The sequence below is a fragment of the Drosophila kikkawai genome, chromosome 3R (genome assembly GCF_030179895.1).
Source record: "Drosophila kikkawai strain 14028-0561.14 chromosome 3R, DkikHiC1v2, whole genome shotgun sequence".
Lineage (NCBI taxonomy): Eukaryota > Metazoa > Arthropoda > Insecta > Diptera > Drosophilidae > Drosophila > Drosophila kikkawai.
In genome coordinates, this window is record NC_091731.1 from 32,402,869 (window position 1) to 32,430,796 (window position 27,928).

General features: G+C 38.7%; 1 protein-coding gene and 1 long non-coding RNA gene across 12 annotated transcripts in view; one reads left to right on the forward strand and one right to left on the reverse strand.

Moving 5' to 3' along the window:
• Window positions 1–27,928, forward strand: part of LpR2 (Lipophorin receptor 2) — a 36,468-nt gene that overhangs the window by 1,933 nt on the left and 6,607 nt on the right. For 2 of the 10 annotated variants that reach the window (XM_017178500.2, XM_017178486.2), the window contains exons 3-9: window positions 8,223–8,363; window positions 18,408–18,527; window positions 22,698–22,820; window positions 23,375–23,601; window positions 24,668–26,065; window positions 26,180–26,378; window positions 26,647–26,757. In XM_017178500.2, coding sequence (XP_017033989.1) covers window positions 8,223–8,363; window positions 18,408–18,527; window positions 22,698–22,820; window positions 23,375–23,601; window positions 24,668–26,065; window positions 26,180–26,378; window positions 26,647–26,757 — 2,319 coding nt within the window. Of the gene's footprint in view, window positions 1–8,222; window positions 8,364–11,077; window positions 11,177–12,639; window positions 12,884–18,407; window positions 18,528–19,157; window positions 19,278–22,697; window positions 22,821–23,374; window positions 23,602–24,667; window positions 26,066–26,179; window positions 26,379–26,646; window positions 26,758–27,928 lie in introns of those variants that run through there. The other 8 variants (XM_017178552.2, XM_017178534.2, XM_017178524.2 and 5 more) reach the window with 8 other exon arrangements.
• Window positions 7,936–10,564, reverse strand: LOC138928785 (uncharacterized). 2 transcript variants are annotated; one of them, XR_011445143.1, is made up of 2 exons: window positions 10,284–10,564; window positions 7,936–8,372 (listed from the first exon to the last, which is right to left on the reverse strand). It is a non-coding gene; the product is annotated as an uncharacterized lncRNA (long non-coding RNA). The 2 variants fall into 2 exon arrangements; XR_011445142.1 differs by lacking the exon at window positions 10,284–10,564 and adding an exon at window positions 8,493–9,363.

Below are 27,928 nucleotides of genomic sequence, written 5' to 3' on the forward strand. Positions count from 1 at the left end.
TGACTAATGGGTGGGTTGTCACTTTAAACTGTAATCTTTATTAATTGAAAAAAAAAGAAAAAGAATTACCCGTTGTCGGCTTTACGTTCTTTGATATTCCCGAGTTTCTTGGAGTGTAGGGAAGTTAAAATATTTATTGTTGTTGCCACCGCCTCTCTCATTTCTGGCGATCATGCCACCAGCACCACCAGTACACACATGTACTACTCCGATTTCCAGTCAGACTCCGATTTAAGCCAGGGCTCCCGACTCCCGATCCGAATCCGAGAAGTCTGACTATTCGGTGGCTCGACTCAAGTTTTATTTATGCGAAATTCGTTGCCAAGCAAAAGGCAAAGCCAAAGCGTCTGGCAGTGCCAGTCAACTCGGTTTCCACCTCCATTTCCATGTCCAAGCATTCCGCGACGTCATACGATTTTCAGTCTGAGCTGAGCTGCATTCCCGTAGTAACCCCTGTCTGCTGCTCCAACCCAGCTCCAGTCTTCTGTTTCTTTCGCTCTCCCAAGCAGAAACCTTTTACTTTCCTCTGCACTCGCTGCAACCGCTGGCGACACTTGAAAGAATTTTCTTAAATTGTTTTTCAGGAGTCATCGAAAGGGAACTAGGACTTTATTATTGAAATAATATTTAATAGGCTAATTTGTTATATAAGAAATTATAAAAAATTTATTTTAAAATTTATTTATTTATTATCGAAATTTTATACAGATTTTTTTAAATATTTATTTCCTAAAAAGTAAATGTCATGATCTTAGATCAAATTTTTGTTAATTCAAATTGTAGCTTACTACTTCAATATTTTCTAGAATGATTTTCCACACCTTTCATATTAAAATAAATTTTTATAAAATGCATATTTTTTTGGAAAGTGTATACTCTTTGCCTGTTCTGCTTCCCATTCGTAATTATTCCGTTTTATGCTTACTTTTTGTACCGGCCGGCGTCGTGGTCGCATGAAACGAATGGAGCGCCACTTGAAAGACTGTAACTTCGGTGGCGGCTCTTGTGAAACTCGCAGAGAAAACCAGAGAGATAGTAATACGAAGAGGGAGAAAAAGACTGAAGAAAAAAAGGGGAAAAGAGAACGAAAAGAGCAACAAGTGTCCGATTCTTGGAGTCCCGCCCTTGCACATTGGTCAGAGAAATCCAGGAATATGACTCCAGCACGTGGCAGATAAACATTTACAATTAAAATGAACTGGAAATAGCACTATTTATGTATTAGAATTTGATATACTTCAATAACTTCGTTTAAAAGAATTCTTTTGTGCCAATAAAATTAACAATTTCTGTACAAACTATTAAAAAATAAAAGTCATATTCTATAGTGAATAATGGATTGTTTTTAAAAGTATATTTAATACTTTAAAAAAATATATATAAATATCTGAACAATAAATTTGTCATTAAGAAAAGAGTCCCAACTCCGATTGGTTATTTAAATTTGTAAAAACTCTTTTAATTCCTTCAAATTTATTACTTGTTAGTAATCAAAAACAACTCTTAGTAAAAAATAAAAGAACAAATAGTAAGGAAGTCATAAGTAAACTTATTTTGATGTTATTACTTAATTATTCAAGAATATTTCTTCTATACTTCCACATAAATTAAGCAATAACAATCAATACTAACTTCTCATAAAAATATAACCAAAAGAAACATCAAATAGAATGATGAATTAGGAAGTATTTAGCATAAATTTAAAAATTCAGTAGGGGACTCACCAAACGGTAGACCCTAAGCAAAGTTTTGAAATTTGAATGAAACCTTCAACTTGGCAAAAAAAAAAAAATATCTGACTTTAAGCGTTGTGAGTTAATGCCAACGAATGTCAAAGTTATAAACAAAATGAATAACGCTGGGTCATGATAATAACCAAAACTTAAAGGTTAAAAGCTGATGATGAAGTAAAGTGGCGCAGCACTTAACTGGCACACCGTTAGATAAATTGCTATAAAAGTGGTAGTATAAATAGGCCAAATCTATTGATAACCAAATATAAATGCATTTTCGCTGTAAATCCAACCATTTTCCCCTCTAATCAAACTTCAATAATAGCTGAAAAAGCTCTGTTGGCAAATAAATTTGTTAGACAGGTTTCAATAGGGGGAAATAATAAGGGTCACAGATACTGAGACAATAGTATTTGGCAACAATTATTTCCGCCCAGCTAAATATAGAGACAGCTAAATCGAAGGAAGGCGAAATTGACAACTCTCATCCGGAGTCCTTGACAGCTTTAATGGCTGTCTTCATCTCCGAACCGACTTCCCTATCGTTCGTGAAGGAACATTCATTCCCACGAGGAAGTCTGTGTTGATTTATTTCCAAATCGAACTGAAACAAGTTTCCACAGCTTCTGTAAAAACTGTCAGAGCATCTCGGCAGGCTCTCCCGGCTTGGTCCGGATTTTTATAATTAACTTGGCTAATTATGCCTGGCATTTGCACGTGCTCTGGATGCAACTGTCGTTCGTCCCTGATGCAAACTTCGTCGGTCCCTGGCTCTGGCTCTGGCTCTGGACGCTGTTGCATTTTAGCCGACTGCCTTAATTACAAAGGCATTTGCCATTATGTATAATTATGCCGCACAGAAGAAACGCTTTTTGTGTGTTGAGTCTTTATTTTTTTGTAAAACTGGTTTCCTACCCGCACTTTTTAATGGAAGCCAACTAAGTGTGTACTGCAATTGTTCGTGTTCAAGTGACAAATTTCATAAGCGAGGCATGCAAAACACAATCAAGCGGAGGAAGGGAGGCTGTAGGCTGTTAACGGCTCGCTGTTAACTGTATCTCAATGCTGGCCTAATGAGTGCTGGCCAGTCAACGAGGTGTGATGGTCAACCTAGTGTACCTTTTTGTTAACCTTCGATTTTTTTCCCCCACTCGTAGCTCTGTTTCCCTAGAATTTCTATGTATTTTCATTTGCCTTTTCTATTTCGGGTTTCAATTAAAATATTACGCATACGCAGCGCTGCACGCTGGCAGCAGTTGGCCGAGCCAAAATTCAATTACAAGGCAAAATAAAAAAAAAAAAGTGGCGTGATGTTCGCTAGCAAATTAGACATGCGCACAACAGTTGAAAAAATTCCCACCAAGAGCCTAATAGAGATTCCGAATGCATTAGAAATTCCTAAGGAGAGGGCGAGAGCTGTGGCGCTATAATAGACCCATAACAATCACAACAAACATGCAATGACGTTGGCGATTTCTCAAAAACAATTCAGGAACATCATTCATTATTCGCCGGATAATACTGAGTCACAGTGCCGCCCATACAGCCGCAAACAGATGTGTGACTAATTGATGTTATTGTTAATAATGTTATTTTAGGCGTTTGTTGCTGGTTTTGCTCAAGCTATGACGTTACCGATCAGGCCACCTTTTTTCCCAATAAACAGAAACACAAACAATAACAACATACTCTCGTATCGAAGCATGTCAAACACACTTGTATCTCTTTAGTTGACACATTTAAGAGCAACTTAAGTATTTTCTCTTACGTTTTTCATCTTAAAAGAGTTAAAAAACAAAGGTTTTAATGGGTTCAAAAGTGACGATTCCCAAAAGTTAGGGCCAACTGTACGGTGGTCTTATATCCAAAGCACAATGTTCAACTGCTTATACAATTATTTGTTGATTATTCTTTATCATAATTGCAAGGTACCCACTTTTATCAAGGCAAATGTTATCTTGATAGCAATGGAAAAATCACACGAAATTATTTTTTATGTTAAGATAAATAATTTGGTGGGAAAAAATGTATACTAAAGTTAGAAATTAAAGTAATTTGTAGTTTCCCTACTTATTCCCAGTCTAAACACCTGACCAAGTCTAATACTTTTCTGTTAGTCATGCTTAACTATCAAATTTATAAAAGGTATCTAACGTTATTATGACATATACAGTCATTAGATAAGATAAATAATAAATATTTTATTTATTTAAAAGGCATTTCATATCTATAAAAATATATATTTATAGGAAATAACAAGGAACTTAGATAAAATTTTATACTAATACATTTTTAGATCCAGTTTACTATAGAATTTATTAATATATTAATTTATTATTATATTAATTTTAGTTATTTAGCTTACCTAAAAATTCTACAACTTTTTGTGTGCTACTCATGCGCAATAATAAAATTTATAACCACTACAAACTACGTAACTACGACTTACTCATGAGATAAGAAAACTATATTAATCTTCCGCCTAATTCGGAAATCAATTTATGACTCAATTGAAATCTATTCTGGCTATAAAAATGAGCCCTTGAAAAAAAGAATATAAACATTACGTAGCTATAATAAGGCCTGCAAAATCGTAGTATTCCTAGATAGTAGATTCCAGTTTAGCGTTATCTAGAGTGCTTAGCAGGCGTTTTTAGATAAGGTTCACAGAAGGGCCAAGAAATACGTAAAAAATAACATTAACTACGAAATTACTATAGAAATTATAAAAGGTTTACATCCACAAAGTAAAAATAGTTTGGTTAAATTTTATTTTCTTAGAAAAGTTAAGTTAGTTCCAAACTTTGTTAAACTTAACAATCTTCATGTTAATGTCAAAAATAAACAAAGTATACCATAATATACCTAATAAACCTTAAAGTTCTCTCAAAAAAATGTTAACGTAATAAACTAAAGATCATCTAGCAACCCTTAATTACGTAACTGAACCTTGCCCATCCCTAATTAAATTTAACTAGTCTGTAAATACTTTATGGTCAAAACAGAAATGATTAAATGGTTTAAACCAATGCGTAACATTCTTATCAATACAACACGTACACCACGAACGCCTGATAGGGGCAAAGTACCCGCTATCAGTGCGTTTGGGTTTCCTATTCGTTTTCTTTTATCTAAATGAACTGGAAATATGCTGGCTAATTTGCGTAATTCTGTGTTGTTATTGCAATGTTGTACTAGTAGTTGACTGACCACAGGCGGATCGGAGATTAATCACCAACTATTAATAGGATTGCAGACGTAATCAAATCGGGGCGTAAGGCTAAGGAACAGACAACAAACAACATCGACAGCAACCTTTCGGGCTATTAATAAAGCATTTATATTGATTTGAACTCTGATTGACTTTTGCGCTGATTTCTGTTTATTATTTCGCCCTCTTGGCCAACCAAGACGGCCCTCCTGTCACGCCCTTTGCTGTCATTGAATTAATGGTGCGAAATTTTCATGTGAAATACTCTGTTGGTCAGCAGCAGCCCAGCGCTTTCTTCTCAGTGATTGTGTGATTGATTCTTTGGGCGAGAGCGAGGAATAAAAGAATAAGGCGAAAGTAAAGCTGTTCAATGAACTCCGCATTAAGCATTTAATTGGCCCGTAGCCCGTTGCCTCGTAGCCTCTTCTGTTCTGTTCGGCATTTGTGATTCTGTCAATCAAATTGGCGGCTATGACCGTTTGTGGCTGTCGTTGTTCCATCTGACCACGCCACGAATTATTTTCCCACTGATTTAATTTTTATTAAATATATATCACAACGAAAACAGGCTGAATTGTCGTGGAAATGAATGTTTGTAAAGGAAATTGATATTTTCTTCTCCACGAATGAATGAATCCTATTAAATTTCAAACAGGAAATATATGGTATAAATAAACTAGGAGAGCTTAAAAATAAACCAAATTTTCTTGGAATTTTTTTACAAGTAAAAAGCAATCTAAACGTGTCAGGCTTCTTTGAACAGATTAATATTTTCATTAAAAAGTATCTACATTTTTTCCATTTTTCTTCCGTACTTAAAGCCATACAATTTCGTTTAATTTAATTTCCTTTATAACATTTTCTATATAAACTTTATTAAGCTACCAATAATGAAATTATCCAATAACCCAATTATAGTAAACTGTTAAATGTATCTTTAGGCCTTCAAGAAAATCTCCAAATGCACGTTTCATCAATTATTTTTTATAGTTAGCTTAACGGATGCCCAATTCCAATGGCATTTCCGATTCGGCCTGCATATGAAAATCGTCAGCGTATATTTAAGATATACAAAAGGATACCACACCTTTGAGAATTAAAATAAATATGAAAGCGATAGCACTTTTGTGTGATAGCACTCTGCACGTGTCCATTAACCAATTGCCGTAAAAAAAAAAGACAGAAAATTGCTCTGCAAGCGCAAATAAATTGCATGCTAAAGTAAATGGAATAAATTTCCTTTTTAGAATTCTTGACGTACATCTGGACTAATCCAAATGCTGCCAAATGGATCGGATGCGGAATTTTCTTTTAATATTTATTTCAATTAAGCTACTAAACGACTCACTTAAAATGCAAATTGCATTGCACATTTACATACAGATTTGTCTACAAAAGCAATTGCAATTTCCAAAGCTCCAAACAATTTCACACACATATACACACCATGGCATTCGTACGAGCAAACAAAACTCTTTTCATAAATTCAAAATATGTGCGCACATTTTTAATAATTTACGGCGACTAATAAAAAATTTCCAGCTCATACACACACAGAAGAATGAAAAGAGCAAAAGCGCCCAGAAAGGGAAAAAGACAAATAACAAAAAAAAATGGCGGGAAAATGCAGAAGCAGGGAATATATTTGGGTAAATAAATACACATGCATGCATAAAAGGCATGCAGAGTGCAAAGGCGCAGCGCGCGAAGCCAAAAGACAATAAAGGGTTGCAAAGGGGGATTATTTTCCTTGCATTCGCCGAATTTCCCATATTACACACGCACAACAAACATCAACTTGGATCTGTGTGTATGCCATATGTGTTTGGCTGTGGACGTGTGTGCGTGTTAAGGGTATTGCCTGACATTTCTGATTTTGTAATTAAATGCGTAAGCGTGGGAAAAGAGTGGACCAGTAACGGAAATTGGAACCTAACTACTTTCTATAATATTTCTCACTTACTTAAACCTATTTAATTTTTACATACTTTACTACTTTCTGAGTTACTAGTTAATCATTCAAAGTTTAGGGTTTATAGAGGGTTTGCTGGTTTATAGGCCCTTAAAGCACGTACAATAGCCCTCAAAGTTGTTAAACTAAGTCTATAATTAGCCCTTTTAGTTATTAAAACTAATTTTTGAAAGATTCCTATGACACGTGCCAAATATTAGCTATTTAAGTGACAGCAGTTCAACAGGTCGTATGAGTTATATTCATTGTAAAACTCGCGTAATACGTATACGTAAACTTACCAAATTGCGTTTTAACTTAAAAAACTTAAAACTCTTAAGCTTAAGCAAACGAGTAACAGTAGAATTTATTTTTTTTTTTAATTATACAAAGTAAAATAGAAAAAATGTTCTGTCTATTTTAAATGTTAAAATGAGAATCCCCATTATATTTATTCAATTAAATTCAGAAATAATGAATATAAATTTAAATATATTGTCTAAGCAGCTATGGTCCACTCTGGACGTCATGCGTGATTGTGATGGTGCCTAAGCAATTGTCAATTTGTGTTAAATGCGCGCAATTAAACGGTAAATGGCACACGAATAGACACAGTCACAGATACAGGCTCAGTCACACACGCGGAGTAGAGACCAAACTTGCGACACTTTAGGCATAATGGCGGCACATTAACCCAAGTCAGTTAAGGCTTTAGCATATATGCTAATTGAGCATACGATAAACACTGAAAATAAAAGACAGATTAGGTCGACCGAGTGAAATGTCAAGTTGCCCGTAAAGCGATTGATGAGGCAATCCAATCCAATGCCAATGCCAAGCTCAGCACTTTCCAACTAGCTGCCATCAAATTCTCGCTTATTAATTTCCGGAAACTTTTCCCTCTGCCTTTTCAGTCTTTTGGGTCCTTTTGCGGTCCACCACCAGCACCACAAAGACAAACACCCATTCCAACACATTTTAGGCTCCTATATATACTGTATAGATAGAGACATGTGTAAGCTCGCCGCCCTTCGGCTGGATTTCATTATTTACAAGTTTTTGTTTATTGTCAAGTCTCGGCTTTCATTAAAAAGGGTTTTAAGGCTTGTCAACAGACGCCTTCATTGCCATCTCCGCCCAGATCCTGCCGCCCTCCTTCGTCTCAGTGTGTGCTTAACGAGCCAAAGTTTTCAACTTAAATTTTAGTTATGAATTTTATTAGGCCCACCCGGGGGAACGACCACCGACTCCGCTCGTGTTTAATTATAGTCTGCGGCTAACCCGAGGATTCCAACTTAATTAATTAATATGCATTTGATTCCTGCAGCGACCAGCCTTTCCAACTCGTGCGAGGAGAAGCAGTTCCAGTGCTCCAACGGCGACTGTATCCCCATACGGTTCGTGTGCGACGGCCACTCGGATTGCCGGGACCATAGCGACGAGCGACTGGAGGAGTGCAAGTTCATAGGTGAGTACACTTTACGAAAAAAATAGGAAAGTTATATTGTTTATTAAAGTAGTAAATATAATTTTTACTTAAGAGGATGGTGGCTGCAAGATATATTTATTAAACGTAGAAGATTGAACAAAAACTTACCAGAAACCTTTATTTTGTATATAATTGAAAAGTTATTCAAAGGTTTTTCTACTGACTTAGAGATCCTCTTGTAGCTTCCTCCACTTGTACCAATAAATAAAGCGAAATTTCCAAGCTCTGCTCTGGCTTCTCAAGGCTCTTCCTTCCCAATTCCCATTTTTTTTCAATTTTTATCTTTCCGACTTTGATTAGGCCTTCAGTTCAACTGTTGTCTTATTCAAATACACTCGAAAGGTTGCACAAAAACCTCACACTTGAAGGAAATCAACAGCAACAGCCACAGAATGTATTTTCAGGACTCCTTTTTTGTAGCTGTATATTTACAGAAGCCTTTTAAAGGAAACTTTTGCTAGCGTCAATTTTTTTTCTACTCCCTACTGCTGCTGGTGTTGTTTTTTATTTATTTTTTTCTTGTGTACAAGTGTGTGTGTGTGTGTGTGGTGGCCATGGCCAGGAGCTGGGGATCTACAAAGTCAAGCGCTGGCTACAGAATTGAGTTTGGTATTGGGATTTACGGCAGAGGCAGGACGAAGCCAGAACCCAGCTGTTGCCTGCGAGAACTACTACGTGCGCTCCCGCTCTAATCTGTTGTCAGTCATTTGTAGTTTTTCAATTTGGAAATGTCACAGAACTAACCATTTACTTGGTCGCTCGGCCAAAGCCCTCTGCGTGTGCTGTTTGCTTTCGTATTGGTTTTGGTGTTTCTGCCATTCGTTTGGCTTCGCTGTTGGGTAAGTAACAACTGGCTGTTTATTTAGTGTCATGTAGGCAGGACTCGAAATTCACAAAATACCCGCACTCGGCACCCCGCACTCCGCACTCCAACTGAATTTATTTTCGTTAAATTTGTAAATTCCCTCTATTTCTTTTATTAGGCTCTGCATTTAATTTAAGTTCGGTTAGCAGACCAGTCTGTTTCCAAACACGGTTCGTTGAGCTCGTTGGCCAGGCTTTTCCGAGCATTCAACGTTGCCTACTTTCAGGCAGCAGTGCTTAAAACACTGCCAGCCGTAAATATTGGACATGTTGTGGCGGCTGTTAAGTCTTTAAGCACAGCACCGAGCTGAGCTACAATTATATACATATAGTATATACATATATATATAGTATGAGATAGAGGGACTTAGGTTGAGCACTGCCTGGCACTAGTGATTTACCAAGACCCAGGGCAAGTGGAGTAAAGTCTTTTTCGGGGGCACTGCAAGCAAGTCAAGTGCAATCCAACTAAGCCATTGCATCATGCTAACCTAGACTTGGCTTGGACCATAGATAAACTGGTTCGAAAGTGCTCAAAACTGATTGGCTTTAAACGCTCAAAGAGCCAAAGCTCGATGAAACTTTATTGGATTACAATTTAAACAAAACACTTTGTGTGCCACTGGTTGTACTACAATCAATATTAAATTGGAATAAGAAAACCCACTTGGTCTAGGAAAAGGCTTTTCACTAATAAATAAATTAAAGAAAATATATATATGGTATATATATATTAAAAACTTGTTTTTAGTATTTTTATTGTAACTAAATTGGTTAAATTGCTCTGAATATTTGTTATTGTTTATTTGTCTCATTTAGAAATAAAACAACCCAACTACAAACCATTATTTTTAGCTAAGTGTTGATAAGATGTTTTTCGGCGAATAAAATCACACTTATTTTTATTTAATTTAATTTATTTTGATTAAATGTCAGCCACCTAGACCTTGAATCAGCAAGTAGCTTATTTAGCGAATATATATATTTCCTGTTCTACATTTTAAATATTTTCAACTGAATTTATACTATACTTACTACACTTTCAGGAATCACGTTTAATTAAAATTGATTGCATTTTTGCAAAATAAACATTTTCTTAACTTTTTATATAAACATATTTAAAAAAGCTAACGTTGGCGGATATTGTCGGGGTTTTTCGTTTTTTCGCACTTAAACTTTGCTCTAATCTGAAGCTTAAAATTGCGCCTCAAAAAGCGGATTGAGTACAGCTAGACCATGAGCCTGGTTCTACATAATTAAAATTCGTCTGCCCACAATGAGGAAATGCGGTTCAAACTTGACCCACAATCGAGATGAAAACGAGAACTAAGACCGAAGCAGATTAAGCCGGATCTCTAAAAGAAAAAAATGTATATATATACTTAGTTTATAGGGTCTTATCAGCGCCCGTCAAGTCAAGCAAGGCGTCGCCTCCGATTAATTAGACGCCACTTATAGCACTTGAGATTATTTATAATAGGCTGTTCTATTGACAAGAGGGTCAGGGGGATTTCATGTTTTGTTTTTCCCATTTTTAGTTGTTTTGACAAATCGTCGACTAATTGCGCACAAATTGTAGACCTCAATTGGAAGGATATCGGTAGGATTTTAAATGAGTCAAAGCCGAGTCAATGAGCAGCTTTACAACTAAAACTCAAACTCAAATTCAAACTCAAATTCAAACTCAAAGTGAGTGAGTTTTGAGTGCGCACGCCGGGAACTCTTATCAGTCCAGCAGCAAAGCTTCTGTGTGTGTTGGAGTCTGCCAAGCGGGGATGGCACCACATCTCGCCAGATGAAACGAGGACCAAACTCTGATTTCAGTCTGCGTCGAGCTCTGCAAAGCAACGGACGTGTATGCCAGGATAACGGAGAACTCAGGACTCCGAGGCGGCAAAAAATAAATAATTTCGTACAGAAATCAAATTGTGAGAAGTGTTTAAATACAAAGTGGTTTTACAAAATGTTTTTATAAAGAGTTGTAAACATCAAATTTGTAAAAATATAAAACAAATATTTTATAGATTGTTTAACAAAAATTTATAAAATATTTTTTCTAAAAAAGAGTAACTCGAACAGCTGTTATCGGCCAGCAAAAATCAATGGCAAGGCCAAATTGGGCCGTCAAACGTTGGCAGACGAACTAAAAACACTTTGCTGGCGTCGCTTTGGCGGTAACATCAAAAGGCAGCAGCGGCAGCAGCTTTTCCCTTAAAAACGGAAGCTTTCCACTGCCTGAGTGTGTCTGTATGTGTGTGCATGTTTTCCTTTTTCCGCTTTTTGTGTTTTTTTTTCACGCTTCTGCGCGCCACTTTTTATTACATTTTCATTTAGCTCTTTCGACGCTCTTACAAACGCTCTTACAGCCGCTAAGATAATTTGGTTGAGATTTAGCAAACATTAGGCCTTTGTTTTGAATCGGATTACTGAACTTGACACCAAAAGCAAACCAAGGATACAATTCTGAATTTTAAATTGCATTAAAAATCCCTTTTAATATTCACACTTTTCCCTTGCTCGCTTTGTTGCAGTTTAATCCGTCATAATTGTTATTTATATATTTTTATTATATTTCATTTAAAATTCCCTCGCGTGTGAAAATTTGTGAGCGTCATAATTCCCGTTGACATGTCAAAGTGCAAAATTGCAATTAAATGTAAACACTCAACGACGGCTTAACTCTCAACTCCCTTGAAAAATAATTGTCCATGTCCGAGGATTATGTGAAGTTGTGATAATACGAGAAAGCGCATTAATAATTATTCAAAATAAAAAAATCACACTGGCAGGCATTGAAAAAGTGGCTTAATTAAAGCATAAAATGTGGGAAATTGTGAAAACGTGAGAAACAAAGAAATATCTCAATATGCAGTGCAAACAAGGAAGGCAATAAATAAAATATAATTAAGTATTTAAAAATATATTATTGCCAGCTTATAAAGAAAAACACATAATGTTCAATGGCTTGGAAGGCTACAAAAAAATATTGTTTAAATTTAAAAAACCAAATAGTTTTATAAAAAAATGCAGTTCAAAGAAATTAAAACTATATTCAATTGCACAAATTAACTCAAACACACAAATGCTGGCTTAACAAAATTCCTGAATTGAATTATAGTGAAATTAACCATTAATAAATAATATATCCTGTACATAAATTCAATTTAAACGCTTGAAATAAAAATCACAACGATGAAACACCAATTAAACTGACATTTTTCCGGACATAAATTTTCATATTGTTTATAAGCGGGAAAACTGTTGCCTACTTTTGAGTTACTGCCACTGCTGCAGGCCGTGATGATGACGTTTCCGGCTGCCATTTTTGCTGCTGGCCGACAGACCAACCACTTGACTGCCATTTAAAATAATTATGATTACATACTCGCAGTGCAAACATTCGCGCGACAGCAACAAACCCGAATAAACAGCAGTTTAATTTAATAATTCAGCCAAGCACTTTGGCCAGAACATTATCACCTACGCCCGCCGAGTGTCAGAGTTTCGAAGAACCGACATGGGACCAATACGCAGCAGCATCCTGGGCTGCTGCTCCTTCCTGCTACTCGTCACAGGATTAGTGCCGCTACAGGCTGCCGGTGGCACCTTTCTCCGTTTAGGACAGGGAATAATGGGTGAGTGGGCGTGGGCGTGGGCCTGGGCTGATAATTCCAAGCAAATCAGATTAGTAACAAGATGATGATAAGAAAGCCGCTTATTACCTTTTATTTAGCTAGATGCGATTTATTTTCATTTATAAAAGTATAAATATATACAAGTTCAAGCTTAATTTGTAATGATTTTAATTTATGAATATTTCTTTGTATTAATAAAAATCCAAATTCAACTTCCAGTTAGTTCCAGTTTGAAATATATATCTCTGTTTTTGTGTTATTTGTATACTTATCACGTCACCCAGTGACTCTTAAATAATTTGTATCGCATTTACATTCCATTCAAGTTCAAGGACTACTAAAAAAAATGCAGCCTCTCTTCGAGATAAGCCTTCATTTCTTAATGGTTAATTCCCTGATATTATTCACTGGGAAATATATACTTAATTATAGCTTTTTTTGCTGCCATTATCAATTAGCAGGCTTGACATTTTTCAGTATTATTTTATTATCTGGAAATTGTTTACACAAACATCTAAAGGAAATGATTCCCTGGAAAAGTATTTCGATAACAAATAAAAAAAAAAAAGAAAAACCCGGGCACACATTAAACGCTACGAAGCGAAGTTCAATTTACTGTTATTGCCTGTACTAAGTATTCCAAGAGTGGGTGTTATCTTTTATGCATGGGCGTGGCTCTGGGTGTGGGCTATGGATGCGGGGATAAACCCAATTCGAGTTCCACTGAGATGACAAAAAATAATGCCTATCGACAGGCCAAAGCGGAGAAGTCAGTAAATAAATAAATAACTTATAGGCAACTAAACTGAGGATGGCCATTAACAACACAGACACAGAGGCAGGCAGGGAGGGAGAGAGCGGATTCAAGACATCCAGGGATATGGGATATGCCAGCTTGGAGCGTTAAGTGCGCTGCCGCGACTCGTTGCGTATACGCCACGTTACCCATACGCCGCGTAAACAACAAGAGACAAAAGGACAAAATACACCAGTGAGAGAGAGACGCTTACGGACTTTTAAGCAGCTTGTATAGCATGTGGTGTAGATGGCTATATACACACACTGTTGCCACATATAATGCTATATATATATCGGTCATGGGTATGTTAGTGTTCGATATCGAGGGCGTAAATATTCATGCAGCACATTTGGAAAAAGCAGACAGCTGATAAGCCCGCCGCCACTCGCCTCCACTTTCACGAAGAATGTGAAAAATCTAAAAAGGGAAGAAAAAGAACGCTCTTATGGCACATCTATATATGTATGTGTATTTGCCTTCTTGCTGGATTTTGCGAGCTGACTGCAAACCTAAGATAACTCCAGTCACACACACACACATACACACACATCCTTGGCCTTGTTCCATTCCATCCTTAGACCTTAGCTCCGACTTGTCCTGCCTTTCCCCCGAAACCCATAAATTATGTATGCCGCACATTTTTAAGCGCAGCAATCCATCGAAGTTGCTCGATCCTTAGTTCGCCAGGAATTCACAGAAATGGGAATTACTTTTCAAATATTTCATGGCACCAGCACCATCGCCTGGCACTCTGCGATTCAATTTGTTGGCCTTGCGTTCCCCCAAAAAAAAACAAGTTTATTTAGCATATAAATTGCTAAACATTTAAAGTGCAATTTAAACCGACTTTCGCGGCCATTTGTTGCACTGTCTGTCCACCCCGTTTCAGCAACAGTTGCCATATGGCAACTATATATACAATATATGGAGAAAAGAAAGGAGGCCGGAACATAAAACTCTGCCTCATTAGAGGCGCAACTCTCAATCTCTGTTCTGCGAATGATTTATGATGCATGGCATTGTCTCGTGTACCCCAGGCCAAAAACAAACCCTTAGCTGCCCCATTTCCCTGTTCTTTTTTTTTTTTATTGAAATACTTGAGGCAGAGTACAACTTCAATAAAGTGGAAAAAGGTGCCATAAACAACAAGCGGCGAGCCTTTTTTTACGACACGGCCCCGCTGTGTGTGCGGAAGACGATACTTCTCTAAACAAAGGCAAAAAAATAAATAAATAAAATGCGGGGACGGGGCAAAAAAGGAAAACAATTGTAAACAGTGGAAAAAAAGGAAAATCCCCTTAACTGTGGCACAAATTTTTCATTTATTTATTGAGACGAGACAGGGAGAGACAGCAAACGTAGAGGGGGGGAGTCCCCGATGAGGAGGGTCAAATGGGATGGGCGGCAAAGTGAAATTCACTTTCACATTTTCCTTATTCCTGTTACTTTTTTTTTCCTCCGCTGCCTTCCGCCGTTTAAATGAATCGGACAATTCAATTTATGCTCTGCCAGACAGACAAACTTCATTAGGACATCTTCCCGACCTCCGAGGACCCACTCAGAAATCAATGAAAACCAATATTTCATGTTGTATCATTTTATTTTCAATTGTGTGTTTTTATTACCTGCCCTAGGCTATGACTTGGCATTAAGAGAATATTTAATAAACGAAATATTAAAGAGGGTTGTGTGACACCTTAATTGGATTGTTGTTTTGTGCAACATATTTAATTTATAACCATTGATGTCTTCGGCTTAAATTCCGAATTAATCTCAACATTAATTCTACAAAAGTATTCTTTTTCCCCCACAAAGGAAGTGAGAAAAGCGGAGATTGGGAGAATGGCAAATATCAGAAAAGTTTTAATGCTCCAAATCGATGAATGACCGCAGAACTTTTCCCCCCTATTTCCCTTGGACACTTCCCAAGTACAAGACAACTTTTCCTAGCACTAAGCTAAGGTCGAAGCCGAAGCCGACGTAGCCTGTAAATGAGCTCGGGGAGTGGGGTCAGTAGGGAGTTAGCTGCATTGTTACCAAAACTTTGTTGAGGTTAGTTCTCCGTGTGTCTGTCTGTATAGAAAGTTTTCGATGTATTTGCTTTTGGCTCAAAGTCGGCTGACTTTGTCACTTGTGTTGCCCTCAGTTGAGATTTCGTTGCATTACCGCTTAATATATATTTGTGTAGATTCAGATAGCTAAGCACCAGCAGCAACAGCAGTAGTTGCCACCACCACCAGGTGTGCCATTAATTATCGCCCTTAAAAAAGTGTCCCAAGGTGTCGTCAGATTTTACCCCCGCAGCGACAGCAAAAGCACTTTAAATGAATTGCATAATCTGCAGGGTGTTGTGCTTTCCACCCTTGATCCTCCAGGGCTCCTCCTACCTGTGCCAACGGGAATTAAGAGCCTGTCTGGCGAGGAGCACACCCCGCTTCAGCTCAGTCCCAACTCATACACCAAACTCCATGTTGTCGCGACGCGGCAGACTGTAAATAATGAAGTTTGCATCTGCGTGGCAAGTGGCAGAGCAGATGCTAAAAGTGCTCTTAGGCACAGGAACAAAAAATTCATGCATACACTAAGATATATATGTATGTATGTATTTACATACTTACTTACACAAATGATTGTCCAAATATAAACAAGGAAATTTATGAGATTTACTGCAAAGGAAAGTTATACACTGACAAACTAGGAAGTTTTAGTAAAGGTGAAGTGTTAGAAAAATGATTAGAATTAAGTTTTTTTGCAACTTATTTGTAATTAGTATGATATTTTAATTTTTTTATATTTTTAATATAATTTTCTATTGTTTTTAAAGATGTTTGATAAGAAACACAAGAAATACTATATTCCTACGTAGCGATATAAATTCTACAATCTCAAGAAATATATTTTATTAAGAATATACATTTATTTTTTTCAACATTAACTATTCTCTTTCTGTAAGACCAGAAAAACAAATTGCTTGTGAAGAATACATCTTTGTGCTTTACTTTGCTTACCAGGAAAATGACCATAATTTTCCGCATCATTTTCTGGCAATGACACATTATTTATGACTTAATAAATAAGGCACTTGTATATTTTGCTTGAAATAAACTTTAATCAAAGGTAGACGTATTAATTTCCGCTAAACTTTGCTGATGATTTTCCTCATTAAGCTGAGACTAAACCCAAACCAGACTATAAAACAAACCAGACTATTTCCCCCACACACCGCGGGGAACACATCAGCCTAATTCCCAGTCTCAGCCCGCTTTTTAATGTTCCTTTTTGGGCGCTAAATGCTCCTGTCTAGGTAAATACGCTACGGTACGTTTTTGCCATTCCAGCTCGCAGTTTCCATTTCCCATTTCCCGGGACTCCCGGACACCCGGACTCCCGGACTCCCCTTCGAGCGCAAAACGCAGAACGTGATGCGCATTTTTCGCACTGCGGCGGCTGTGTGGGTCTGTGTGGCGTCCCCGTGGGTCCCTAGGTTTGGCTTTGGCATTCGGGATTCCAGGGGGTTCCCGGCGCTTCCTGGGGCTTCCTGGGGGGCTACAGTTTCTGCCGTAGTTTTGCTCGCCCAGGGAGTGAGATGTACTGCCACAAAAGTTACGCTTAAGTTTATGGCAAACGACTCCCGAAGAGAAAACTTTACCCCGGGGGGAGCAGAGCCGAGGAGCTCCTCTTAAAGCCATGTCGAACGAAATGCAGATGTCATTCGGGGGAATTCATTTGAATTAAGCTCCAAGGTGTTGGCGCTCTTGTAGGTGAACTTACAAAAGGTGCAACGTTTAGGGGAAGCCCCCCCACAAGGAATGGTGTATTGAGTTGCGAATGAATACGTGGAAATTGGAGCCACGGGAATTATTTGAAAGCTGAGGGATTCGTGTGTATTTTCATATTTGTAAGAGAATTTGTTGAACATTTTGTTACGGATATTTGGTGGAACTTTTAAAATAAAATAAACAGGAGGAATATCTATATAGTTGCAAGTTTTAGGTGAATATTTACTATACTATTAAAAATGCTGTCAGAGTCTCTCTTATATTTTATTTATTTATTTAAATAACTACACTTATATTGCCGTGCATGAATCGATGCGATGCTTTTCATTTTCTAGTTTATTTTTTATTCAATTTTCGTATAAAAACAAACTAAAAATGCAAAGTGATATTTACCAATTTTATTGCCATTCAATATTGCTACTTTGTGGCTGCCGGCCAATAAATATTTTTGGCCAACAGTGGCTTACAACACTCTGCTGTCAATTGCCCAACAAACCAAACCTAACTTTATCAGGCATTCCTTTTATCTTTTAATTGCATTTCCATCACTCAACAAATTGTTTTCCTTCAAAGACACAAGCAAAACACAAAACGAGCGGAAACAATATTGGCAATATACATACATATTTTCTTAGCCTTTTAAAGACACTTCTTCTAGTGAATAAAAAAAGGAAATTTAACGAGTCCAGTCGTAAAATAAAATCAGCATAAAATGTGGCAGAAAACTATTTCCACTAGGGCATAAAACAAAGAGCGAATGCTGCTGAGCAGGAAGCAGCCGCAGAAACATAAAAATCACATTTATTTTTGACACAGTTAACCATTCAAGCATTAAAAAAGTTTTGAAAGCCATGCCCCATATACATATATATTCATGGGAATATTCTATCGAAACCATTATCTGCGGTAGTTATGTAAAATTGATTTCCAACATTTGCTTTTGCAGAATCAACTTGCACTACGGAGCAATTCCGCTGTGGCAACGGAAAGTGCATTCCGCAAAGATGGGTCTGCGATCGGGAGGCGGACTGTGCCGATGCAAGCGACGAGTCTCCATCCCGCTGCCGTAAGTATTGGCCATTACTTTTGATATTACCAGTAGATATCGGTTTAAAATGCAATTGAGGACGGTTATTGAAACAGTTGGCCAAGCACTTATGATGGAATTAAATGTAAACCAACCTCAGAGTTGGCACTGTAAGGCCTTTTAAGTGTTTTATCGATTTATAAGAAATATATAAAAAAATTATAATATAATATATAACTAGAAACAAATTAAATTTGGTTTTTAAAGTTCTATGTTTCTTTTATCCAGTTTATATTAAAATGACTCCTTGAAATTTACCCCTAAAATTTCCATTAAACCGATGTCTACTTTGAGGGTTTTACCTAGGCATGGCAGAAAATATCGATACTGTATATTGTATCAAAATTTGAAATGAATATCGATAATTTATATTTAAATGCTGCGATATATGTTTAAAAAATCGATATTTTGAGACAAATTAAATTGGTTGTCCGATATTTTTTGATTATATATATATTCTAACCTTAAATGCGGTATTTTACAATATCTAAAATTTCAATAAATTTCGATATATCGGACTTTTCCTTTCGATATAAATCCCTATCTTACCTTAACTTATACTTTTATTTGATTTTTATAATTCACCTACATACATACATATATAAACAGGGGGTCGTTGCTCTCCCATCATGTTTATGTGTAAAAATAATGAGCAGTGTGTGCACCGGGAGTTTGTCTGCGATGGCGACGAGGACTGTCGCGACAAGTCCGACGAATCTGAATGCGGCAGTAAGCACAAGAATGAATTATTCTTCCTCACATTTGCATACTAACTGGAGGATTTGCCCCATCACTAAAACGACAAAAAGAAAAGTCACTTAATCGAAATTTAAATGCATGCCCCCATGGAAGAAATCTGACCCTCTGCTCTCTGCTCTGCCATGAAACTTGGGAGATGTGCCCGGATTTTATGACTTGGGGACTGACCAGGCCATAAATTAACGTCACTCCTTGCGGACAATATCGCGACGTGACCATCGGCGGAACTAATTTGTATTTATGCATTAGGCTGGCTCCTGAGTCCCGAGCTCCCTTCCTTTTGGGCGTAGTTTCCGCTTTTCACTTTATTCTGAAAGCATTTTTTTCGCACAGTAACTTGTTTAGCGGTTTATTGTCTGTGACACATTTCCCCCCAAACTATATAGTATATATACTTATGTATATATATGTATGAAGTGAGTGGCGAACGAGGAAAGTAAAAAAATGTTTTTATGCTGGAAGGACTTTCAGCGAGATGTAATTGAAAAAATGATGCGATTTTTATGATGTTATCCTTGATGAAAATAAAAACCCGGTAATCAAACAGCGAACGCAGCGCCAAATTGAGCCTGTGGTTTATATGGTGGAACTCATGGCCCAGTGCTTGGCTAAGGGGATTACAAGAGCTACAGATGTGTTCAGAAAAGTAGTGATAATTTCTAATGCCAAAATGCAAAAATTAATAAGGATTAAAGCAGGCTAGAAATGTTAAATTTTTATTAAAAAGAATATTAAATAACAAATAGTTAATGAAATTAAATTTTCAATTATGTGATATTATCCGTTTTTACTTCTATTAGTTTTCAACTTACATCACTTTTACTTAAAAATAATACCTTCATCCATCACAATTATTTTGAACACAACTGTAAGCCCATAAAGTTACTTCTCTGTATATATGTGCGTCCTTTTATGACTTTTATGTGCTTTAAAATTGTCATCAAACCTTGTTGACATTTCTGCTTTCGCCCAGTTACCCCGGTGAATCTTAATTTCAAGCGAATTTTCGTGTAAAAAGCACAGCTTGCTTCTTTAAAAATGGCGACTTTCAGTTATCAGTTTCATGTTTGAACTCCGCCCCGTTGCTTAATTCCATTTAACACTCCACTCGGACTCTTCATAACTTTGTTTACCATTCTGGGGGAAAACTTGGTCGAACAATAAACTCGGAAAGAGGACACAAACTGCAGAGTAAACAAAACGCAAACGCAAACTGCCCCACAAAGGCATTAAGCTTCATTGGCTTTCAAGTGGCGGGGCTGGTCGAGGGTAGTTGCAGTTATCTAGGACCTTGTCTTGTACATGGTCTAAAAAGCATTTTAAATAAAATTAAAATCAAATTGCAAGTATATACGCTCTGGCGTCAGATAACAAGAAAATGCCATTGAATACAATGTGTATGCAAGGGTAAGGGAAGGAGTGCAAGGACCATCGGTGGTCCATTGACTGTGACCCCACAACAGCAAATTGATTCTGTCATGGCTTACAAAAGCCGGAGCTGAAGCTGGAGCTGTGTCCCCATGGCCACACGGGAATGAGACGTCGTCGTCCATTCAGCCAAGTAGTTACCTCAAAAAGGATAAAACTGGAGAGTACTATAAGGACATTCATACATGTGGTGGAAAAGGACCCCGGTGAATGCGCCACAGCATTGGGAAATTTAATGAAGCCATAAATTATGGCTGGAAAAACGATATTGGATAATTGAAAAAATATCTGCTGAGCGTAATAATAATATATTTTTTCACAGAATATAAAAATTGAAAAACTAGTTATAAAGGAAATTTATTTAAGGAGATAAAGAAACCTATTGAAATTTTTATTGAAATTTAATGGAATATTTAGAAATAAATTGAATGAATATAAAAATATTAAAGCAAAGACAAATATATGTGCAAAAAAACGTTATATTTTTATGATGACTAAAGAATTTGCCACAGAAATATGATTCAAAGCGGAAATATGAAAATATTTTATCTAAAAACTGAGAAATATTCACAAAAGAATACTGATAAGTACGGAATTCTGGGAATAATATAAAAATTATAAAGAAATATCCCATATCACATAAAGAAATAAGAATACTCAGAAAAGGTTGACTAAACTTTAAAAGGAAATTCAAATCAATTTAAAATCAAAAATTTAACAAAGAGGCACAAGCAAATTATTGAGGACTCCCTGGAATGCTTTAGCTGGCATCCGCGGGTCGCCATTCTAGGAAATATTTCGGCTGGCGAACGACAACGAATATATTCGGGAAGCTGGTCACAGTAAATTCCAATTAAGGGCATATCACGCATACGACGGTTGCTAAGCAACCGCGCAAAAATTGCGAATACCACCGGAGCAAAATAATAATAAATTAATTTATTTGCAACCATGTCAGAAATTTCCGCCGTACGCCATGCGCGCGTGTAAACGGTAAACAAATAGACAAAATGTGAGGATCCTGCTGCTGCTCCTGCGGAAAATCCGAAGCAAAAGGTAGACAAAACGCCAAAAAGCATATTCAAATACTCGTACATGTGTGTGTCTTTCGGCCATAGGATTTTATTGCTCGCACGCACACAAGTAGCAGGAACAGCGGGATGTATGTACATAATCATATCAGGGAAAATCACACAAAGGACCTCCATTTCACACAAACACACACGCATATCGCAAGAGAAAAGAATGCGAAAGAAAGCTTGAAAGGGAGGCCCGAAGAACTGGCATACTAATACGCATTAAGGGTTAAACACAAGCGTTTTAATGCGAGTGTGCGCGTGTGTGTGGGTGGCTGGGAGTGTTGTCAGCTTTGTTTAATGTCCGCTCCTCTCTGGAATGAAGGTTCCTGCCCCCCGTTAAGGGGTACCGTGTGTGTGTGTGTGTGCGATAATTGCTTTAATGCATACGCATGTGTGCGTTTTAACTTTATGGAGTGTTGGCTGATAATGTCTTAATTACTGCCTAGATAAAATGCCAACTGTTTAGCCCCCGAATGTGTGTGTGTGTGTGCTGGCATGACAACTATGTTTATTACTTCCAGAGTAGTTCCTGCACCGCCCCGACCCGCCCCCCTTTGGCAGCTGCTTATAAACTTAATTACAGGACAACACTCGGTTGCCTACTTTAAGGCGTCGCCCTTTGGTGCTTCAATGTCTTTGGAGATGCCAAATCGCATTAGCTGAGTAGTTAGAGGGTTATTTTTGGTGTCCTTATCTTACAGGCTTGTGGAAATAAAACTGTAAAGGAGATAAATAAATTTAAATTATATTTACAGGAACTTCAATCAGAGGTTCTTTAAATAATTTCTAAATTTCGGCTTGCCGATATTATCTTGTTCCTGTGATTTTCTTTCATTTCAAAAAACACTTGTGAACCAAATATCCTCCCGTTTTATTTTTTTAGGCAGCCAGACATGTTCGCCTGAGCAGTTCGCCTGCAAGTCGGGCGAGGGCGAGTGCATTCCCCTGGCCTGGATGTGCGATCAGAACAAAGATTGTCGCGACGGAAGCGATGAGGCCCAGTGCAGTAAGCCAAAACCAAATCAATGCTAGCTTTCTATCTGTTCTGTACTTATTCCTCTGCGCTTGGTGTTGGCTGCTTTAACCTGCTCTATATATATACTGTTACTATCCCACTTTACTTTCTCCTCTTCTTACCCAGCTCTTGAGTATATACACACACATATTTCTGTGGAAATTGTGTAATGCCATGCTTAAACTCGCATGCAATAAAGCACAAATATTTACACAAACACAAGCACACGCGAACACAAACACACACATAGGATAAGCTTTAGTTTGCTGTGTTTACGCTGTTGTTTTACTTTTTGTTGTTGTCACTTTCACATATTTCTCCGCCCTGCTTATATTTATCCTTTGTTTGTTGGCTGGCAATTTTTTGTAATGGTGTTGGTTCTCTTCCAAGTTCACTCCACTGGCCTTGTTTGTTGTAGTTCCCATACCAAAAATCATACCAAATGACATACCATCAAGTTCACTCACTAATCAGCTAACGAATCCTCCCCGCAAAACCCCTTTGGAGAATCCTGGCTAATCGTTTGACTGACCTCCTCCGTGCAGATAGAACGTGTCGCTCGGATGAGTTCACCTGCGGCAATGGACGTTGCATCCAGAACCGCTTCAAGTGTGACGAGGACGACGACTGCGGCGACGGAACGGATGAGAAGGGCTGCGACAGTGGGCACACGTGTGCCGAGGATGCCTTTACCTGTGCCAGCGGCACCTGCATCCCCAAACAGTGGCTATGCGATGGGGATAAAGACTGCATGGATGGCAGCGATGAGACGGTGAGTACAGTTCAGTTTCTATTATTTTATATACAATGCTTTTCTATAAGTAATTCTAAATTAAGTTTAATATATTCACCATATTTCGCTGCCCTGTCAATCTTTGGCTCCCTTACCTTTTAAAACTTGCAATGAAAATTGATATGAGCACATTATCAAACCCTATACAAACACTGAAACACACACACATTCGCTCGCATATAAATATGTATTTATATGAAGCTAGCTAGGAAAGCATAAATTATGCAGGACGCGAGCATTATTCAAAACTGGCAACGACGACGACGAGGACCATGTCGGCAACTGTTTCCCATAAACATTTATATGTATGACGCATGGCTTTTGTTGTCAGTGGGGGGGTAGGATGGAGCCCGAAATTGCATGGCACCGGAATAACAATAAAAGTAGAGGAACTATAGAAAGCTATACGAATATGTAGCTTAATGTTTGCTCTTTAAATTTTTTATATATTGTAAAGATAAATATACAAATATTTAAATATTTAAAGGATTTTATTATATGATTTTACTATAATAAGAAACCCTTTTTTGTTTAGTGAAATCTCGAAAAGGGGTTTTTAGTTTATTTACCCAATATTTATTTATTTATTGTATTAATCCTTTATATATATTTAAATGTATTAAATATATATATAAATTGTATATAGTATTATTTGTCACAAGTAGCCTTCAAAACAAAGAGTATAAAGTGTGCAAAATTCTCCTGGAAATATGCAGCACAAAAAATTGCAGGCTATGGCCAGAGGGAACAATATACTCGTGTGTGCGTGTGTGCCCGTGTATATGGGTGTGTTTGTGAACCGGGCTTAACTGCCTGAATATTTGGTTGGCACTTAACAAGAAAAGCAAACTGTTGTAGCAGCAGTAAACTTAACTTTCTTTATCCTTGCCTCGCGCAGAGATTCATCTTGGCTGGGGATTTATAAATATAAGATAAATCTTGGAAGAAAATTCAGCTACATTTCATACTTAAATCATTTAAGATATTAAACATCTCTATATTTTCAAAAGATATAAATTATTTATACTCTCTCTACCTTTCTTAGCAAAACTGCACTCGCCCGGCGATAAACTTCTGCCAGGCCTCCGAGTTCCAGTGCCGGGATCACATCACCTGCCTCCACAGGACCTGGGTGTGCGATGGCGAGGCCGACTGTCCCGATGGCGAGGATGAGTCCCAGGAGCACTGTGCGAGCGTGACCTGCCGGCCAGATCAGTTCCAGTGCGACGATCGCAGCTGCATTGCTGGCCATCTGACCTGCAATGGGGACCGTGACTGCCCCGATGGCAGCGATGAAAAGAAATGCAACCTAAGTGCACCACCAAGGACATGCAATGCCACCAGCGAATTCGATTGCGGTGGTGGTCAGTGCATCCCCAATTCCAAGGTCTGTGACCGGAGGAAGGACTGCCCCAACGGCGAGGATGAACCCGCCGGCAAGTGCGGCATCAACGAGTGTGCCTCCAAGAATGGTGGCTGCATGCATCAGTGCGTAAACCTGGCGGTGGGTTATCGGTGCGAGTGCCAGGAAGGCTATAAGCTGGCAGCGGACAAGCACAGCTGCGTGGACATCGACGAGTGTGAGACCCATGGTATCTGCTCACAGGTGTGCGTCAATGAGATCGGAGCCTTCAAGTGCGAGTGCGAGGCGGGATACATGCGAGTCCTGAAGAACCACACCCGGTGTAAGGCCAGCGAGGGTCATGCCTCTCTGCTATTGGCCCGGCGTCATGACATTCGTAAGATAGCCCTCGAACGTCCTGAAATGACCTCGATTGTGAATAGTACCAAGGCAGCTACAGCTTTGGATTTCGTATTCCGCACGGGGATGATCTTCTGGAGCGACATTGCCACGCAAAGCATCTACAAGGCGCCCATTGACGAGGGCAGCGAGAAGACCGTGGTGCTCAAGCAATCTTCGGTTACCTCGGATGGTTTGGCGGTGGATTGGATTTACAACCATGTCTACTACACGGACACCCACAAGTGCACCATTGAACTGACCAATTTCGAGGGCAACATGGGCAAGGTTCTTATTCAGGACGCTTTGGACATCCCGCGTTCCATCGCCCTGGATCCCATTGACGGCTGGATGTACTGGTCCGACTGGGGTGCATCGCCGCGCATCGAGAGAGCGGGCATGGATGGCTCCCACCGCACCACCATCATTAGCTACGATGTCAAGTGGCCCAATGGCATCACTCTGGATCTGGTTAAGAAGCGCCTGTACTGGGTGGATGGCAAGCTGAACACCATCTCGTCATCCAACTACGATGGCTCTGAGCGCCGTCAGGTGCTGTATTCCGGCGAGTACCTGCGGCATCCCTTTTCCATCACCACCTTCGAAGACTACGTTTACTGGACCGACTGGGACAAGCAGGCCGTCTTCAAGGCGAACAAGTTCACGGGAGAGGATGTGGAGGCCGTGACCGCGGGGCATATGGTAAGGATATATGTTTGAGAAATTATTACCTAGGCTTACATGTCGTATGTGTAATATATATACGTAGCAGACATGACAAGGACTCTCACTAATTGCTATCCCATTTTCCTGCAGCTCGAACATCCCATGGTGGTCCACGTTTACCATCCGTACCGCCAGCCCGATGGCGTTAACCACTGCCAATCGGTCAATGGCCACTGCTCTCACCTCTGCCTGCCAGCGCCCAGGATTAACGAGCGGAGTCCACGCATATCCTGCGCCTGTCCCACGGGCCTGAAGCTGATGCCCGACGGCCTCATGTGTGTCGAGGATCGTAAGTAGTTTTGCCTCTTTTTCGTTTAACGTGGGGTTTTCTTAATTGCATTGATGCACCACACTGAGCGATTGTCCTCGCTTGCCTCGATGGCTGCTGTGTCCTGCGGTCAGTCGGACAGGCCAGGTCGACCCAGGACGGGGCAGGACGCTTTCCTGGTGCGGTTGCGGCCTATTAAGTGGCCCGCACTGCAGTGCAAATTTCATTGAATCGAATGTATCCGCCATTTCCGATTTCATTATATCTATGAAATTAACTTTTGTTGTAGCGCGTGTCCCGAAAGCGAGGTATAACAGCACAGCGGTGCCCAGGACGACAAACAAGTCGTTCACCTCAACCACCACAAGACTACCTCAAGATGCGCACAGTGAAGCGCCGGGTATGCAAAACGTTTTTATATAAAGTCAATGGTGGTGGTCTTTGAATGGTTAAGGGTTTGGTGAGCTAGGAAAATGTGATAGTGAGAATTTCAGGAGTATAAGAAGAGTATATCTTACTTAAATATTATGTATTGCAGTTTTTCAATTTGAAAGATACTTGTGTTTTTATTTTGTTTGCTTTTGAATTTCTCTTACAAAAATATGAATTTGTTTTTTCAAATTTGTAATTCCAAGAAATTTAAAAAAATCACAAATTTTGTTCACCATTTTAATATACTTTTGCTGATTTTAATATTCCAAAAAAAGGTTAATTTTCCTTGTAAATATTGGTATCCACGAAATTCTTTACACTTTCCTTTTTCCGGCTTCCAATCCTGGTGTTGGTTCCATTTAAGTTTTTTGTCTATTTCATTTGTCCACTTTCCTTGTGTGAACATCGTTTTTACCTGCTCATCTTGTTGTTTTTTTTTAATTTTTTTGTCACAATTTCTCAAGCAAGATGTATGCACACATTCAGCCATAGTCATCATCATAAATCAACATCAATGATATCGACGTAATCACTCAAAATGAACACACACACACACATACACAAAAAGTTTGCAAAATGCGAACGAGCTGAGCGTAAAACATAAATATCGGGTCTCGCGCACACATGCACAGACATTGTAAAAACCGCAAGAGAGAGGAGCCATTGGTGACATGTTTAATGGCAGCACCGCCATCCCAGAGATTCCCTTGGCTTCCTCCTCCTGTTCAGCTTAAACGGGGCTCCATATCCAGCACACTTACCCGCACCCGGCGAATTTCTCCTTGCAATTTGCAAACTGCTCTGACAGAATGACATGGATGCGAGGATGCGAATGAGGATGACGATGATGATGGTCATGGGGATGGGGATGGGAGTTCGGTTGGAAGCGGGAATGATGAACGGCTGACAACCGCAGAGGCAGACGCAGACGAAGGGCAGCCAGCAGTTGAACCGTCTGACATATCAGCGACAGACTGTAGGAGAGTCGTCAACAAATCGCCATGAAATTAAATTATACATAAGCACCAACACCAACAGCACCGATAGTAGCACCAACACTATACCAATGCTACACCAACACATGGGGTGACATGGAGCATGGCAAATAGTTTAACCAGAAATTCGTCATCGCCATCATC